Below are 3,877 nucleotides of genomic sequence, written 5' to 3'. Positions count from 1 at the left end.
GATGAGGGCCTGCATCTGACAGTCCCATCAGCTCTTCTCAGCAATCCTGAGGACGCAGCTGTCAGCACCCTGCTCCTCAGCCCTTGCCTGGAGCAGCCTGGCTCTGCCACGCCCCTGTTCAGCCAGTCTCCAGCCTGTCACATCCTTTGTTGCTGCTTCTGGCCACGCCTTCCCCTGTTGCTGCTGCTCTCTCCCTCCCTCCTTCTTTATTCCTAGTTGGAATGGCAACTCCATCAGCTCCCAGCATGTCTCGTGGCCAGAACCATCAACGGGGGCCTTTGTGAATCCCATTTGGACAGCAGCCCGTTATGCCAATTGGCAGTCATGGCACTTGGTAGACCGGGCCTCTCCTGGCATCATTGTCATTCACCTGTGGATCCCTGGCTTGCGTGCATCTGCTGTGGGGATTCCAGGTGCACATGCTCAGCCTTGAAAAAGAAGAGCTTGGTGAACCTCCAAGAGAGGGGCCTTCAGCCGCGTGCATGCTCATGCGTGAGCCCACAGGGTGGCCTTCGCCGGGTGCTGGCGGCTCCTTGGGGCTGCTGTACCACCTCAGGCCTAGCTGGGCGGTCTCGTGCCCTTCTACACCCAGTACTACCAGAACATCTCCTCCCCAGCTGCGAGATTCCCAGGTGTCTGACAAGCTGGACCACCCCTGTGTCAGGGGGCACCTGCCTTGCCTGACAGTAACGAGCTTATCCTCCGGGATCTCAAGGGGGGCACTCCAGGACCCCCATAAATATTACTGAATTCCAGGCTGCAGTGCCCAGACCCCAACTCTCCACTCCCGGCCTCGAACCAGCCACTCGTGGTCCTGTGGCTGACCTGTGATAAAACAGGACTTAGCTTCATTCTCAGAAGCCTTGCCTTTCAGCATGGGGGCCCCTCACGGGCCTGTCCCAGACACTCAGACCGTCTTTACCATTTCTCATTCTAACTCGACATCCAGAGAGGCCCTGCTTGAGCTGCAGCCAGCCAGGGAAAGCAGCCCTGAGTCCATAGAAGGCCTGTCCAGTCTATTCTTCATAAATCCGGTGACACCAGTCCTGTTGATGTGGGGCAGCAGGAGGTGGTCCCAGGCCAGCCAGCCCCTGTGCTTCCAGAATCTCCTGAGACCCCCAGCCCTGCCCTAGAAATGAGATCCATGTTGCCCGGGGACTCCAGGCCCCTGGAAGACAGGAGGTTTTTGAGAGCTGAGGAAGCCAGGAAGTTTAGGTAGCCTGCCAGAGGCAGTGACCGCTCAGGGGACCCCTGGAGAGTGAGCATTCTCTGTCAGTTTCTTTCTTTTATAATATTGTTGTTGTTGTTAAGTGCCGTCGAGTTACAGGCGACTCATAGCGACCCTATGAAGGAGAGTCCTCAATGCTTGGGTGTCTGTCATCCTCCCGGTTCATAAGGTTTCCGGAGGCAAGCTGTTACGGAAGTGGATGCCACTCCTCCTTCCAAGCTTGTTTTAATCGGGGAGCTCCACCCCACTCTCTGTCCACATTGGGTAACCAGCCATTAACCCATTTGACTCATCAGTGTCACAGTGTTCAACCTCACAGCAACCACAAGTGACCTCTGTACAGCACCTTGTACACCAGGGCTATAGGACCTAGAGGAATGTCTGAACAAAAACAAAGACAGGCCTGAGGGCCACGGGTTAAAAGTCACCCACCTTCGGCTTGGTAGCATTGCCTTCTGTCCACTGGGCCAACTGATCTCTCTCTCTATGTTGATGTTACTGTTAAGTGCCGTCACATCAATTGTTACATCAATTTCTTTCTTTTTTTCCCTCTGTCACTTTCAAGCCAGCGGCCTGTGACTCTTAACACTATCCAGGCAGGTGCAGAGTGGCCCTCAAGGTGAAGTGACCTGTTTTAGCCAGTGTGTCCCACACCTCCCAGGTAGGACAGTGACATTTGCATGTGACTCCTCACGTCAGCAGGGCGCTGTCATGCTCCTGGGGCGTTGCTCTACCTGCTGGCCTCGCCCTGGATGATAAATGAAAGCAAACATCGGAGCAGCAGAAGGTTGGCACGTACCCCCCTCCTTCACTTCTCCCACAGCCCCTGGGACATCGTCCCCCTTAGTTCTTACCTATGTGTTTACATGTCTGGGAGTGCCATGTCACCCATACAGTCCTCGGACAGATCAGACGCTGTCAAGTGTCTGAACCATCCTGAACTCTGCTAACTGGACCCCCTTTTTGTGAGTTTTTTTTGTCCCCCACATTGGCAGCACCGGCCTGCCATTGCCCTGCCTGTTCTGTCCAATTGGGCCCCCTTCCCTGTGATTTCCATCCTCTTGGCTGAAAATACATAAAAGGCTTCCCAGAAGAGACGGCCACTTTGATGCTTTAGTATGGGTGGGATGCTACCTTGGAGTAAGCGAAGTCCTTGGGCATGTTGGGAAGACGTGGATGTAGAAAGGTGAGCTGCAGGCTCTTGGCAAGGCCACTCCAGGCAGTGCCTGCTTCAGCAGAGAACAAGCATTCTGGGCACAGCGGCTTCCTTTCGAAGCTGGCGTGGCGTTTGCGTCCCAGCACCTTTGCGTACATGGTTGTGCTCCCTTTGGCAGGCTGGTCCCTGTCCTCACTTGCACGTTGTTTGTGTAGTTTTTCTCTCACATCGCTCATTCAACGTCGACAGCTCTTAAGAACATAAGCTCATGAGTCTCCCTGGTAGACTGTAAGCCTCTAGGCAGGGCTTGGTCTTAGCTTTCGTCATCGTCATTGGTGTTCAGTCACCGCTCATTAAATGTGCGTTGGATCAATGGCCAAGCGTGGTGTGCTTGTTTCTTCAGTGGGGGTGTTATACCTGGTTTTTTTTTCATCAAAGTCTCTGGCCCATTGACTTGGATGCTCACTAGCACGAACCTTCCAGCAGTTTGTAGCAGGGACTGAGGACCCACAGGTCTGGCTGGAGAAGAGAGGCTGACTAGGTCGGAAGGGGAAACTTGGCAGGTGGACGGTGGCCTTGAGGACTGACTTCTGAGAGCCGGAGGAAAGGAGCAGGCAGCAGACCACTCTCAGGCCTCCAGAGCCACAGGATTGGAATGAAGAAAGACCTGTTTTGTACAAAATGGGTTTTCACAGCCTTCTTCCTCAGGCACAATTTAACAGGATGGGAGTGCAGAGCACCTACCCCGACAAGCGACTGGGCAAGAATTGAAAACCCTCTTCAATTTTACAATTGTCAAAACAAGCTCTAACCACAAGAGAGAAAACCTCCCCAGAAAGTAGGAAGAAAAATGAAAGAGGAACATGGGCTGGAAGTAAAGCAGGTTTCTTTTTGGGGAATTCAATAATAAATATCAGTTAAAAATTTTTTTTAAGAAAAACTGTTGAGATGACTTAGCTCAAAAAAGGCTCAGGGTTCAGATGGTTTTATGGGTGAGTTGTTTCGAGGCACATGCTTTGCACAGGAAACTTGGCAGACCTTGTAATTTGGTGGGAGAGTGAGAGCCTGGTAGCAGACCAGTCGAGTTGAAGGAAGCGATGCAGGTCTAGCGTTTGATTGGCCATCGGGGATCCTGACATGCAGACTCAGCACCAGCTTTTCTGTGCTTGGCACTTCTGCACCTCTGGAGCTCAAGCCCGGACAGACTGCTCTGCTGCCCTATTTGTGGTTCCAGTATTAGGAACCAAAGCTCTTCATTGGGGCTGTGTGGAGCTGGAGGTGCCACCGGGGGTAGGTGGCTCCCATGCCCCAGTCAGTTCCCCGCTGTCTTGCTGGCCTCTGCCAAGGCTGCCCTTCTTTGTCTCTGCATGGTAACTTCAGGAAATACTTGGCTGAAGAGAGACAAGAGGATGGGAGGGCTCTGGCCTGGCCTTCCACACCGGAAGTACATGCAGTGGCGCAGAATGATGGCATGGCTCTGGCCTGCCATGGTG

General features: G+C 53.3%; 1 protein-coding gene across 1 annotated transcript; it reads left to right on the top strand.

The window, feature by feature from the left end:
- Nucleotides 1-245: 245 nt before the first annotated feature.
- Nucleotides 246-739, top strand: LOC102865821 (chromosome unknown open reading frame, human C22orf29). Its single transcript, XM_006903710.1, is given in 4 exon segments — nt 246-281; nt 284-358; nt 361-447; nt 665-739. Coding segments are annotated over 4 exon segments (273 nt in total).
- The last annotated feature ends 3,138 nt before the right edge of the window (nt 740-3,877 follow it).

Source organism: Elephantulus edwardii, unplaced genomic scaffold, assembly GCF_000299155.1.
Source record: "Elephantulus edwardii isolate Elephantulus edwardi_28Jun2011 unplaced genomic scaffold, EleEdw1.0 scaffold00089, whole genome shotgun sequence".
NCBI lineage: Eukaryota > Metazoa > Chordata > Mammalia > Macroscelidea > Macroscelididae > Elephantulus > Elephantulus edwardii.
This window is presented reverse-complemented; position numbering and strand designations above follow the sequence as displayed.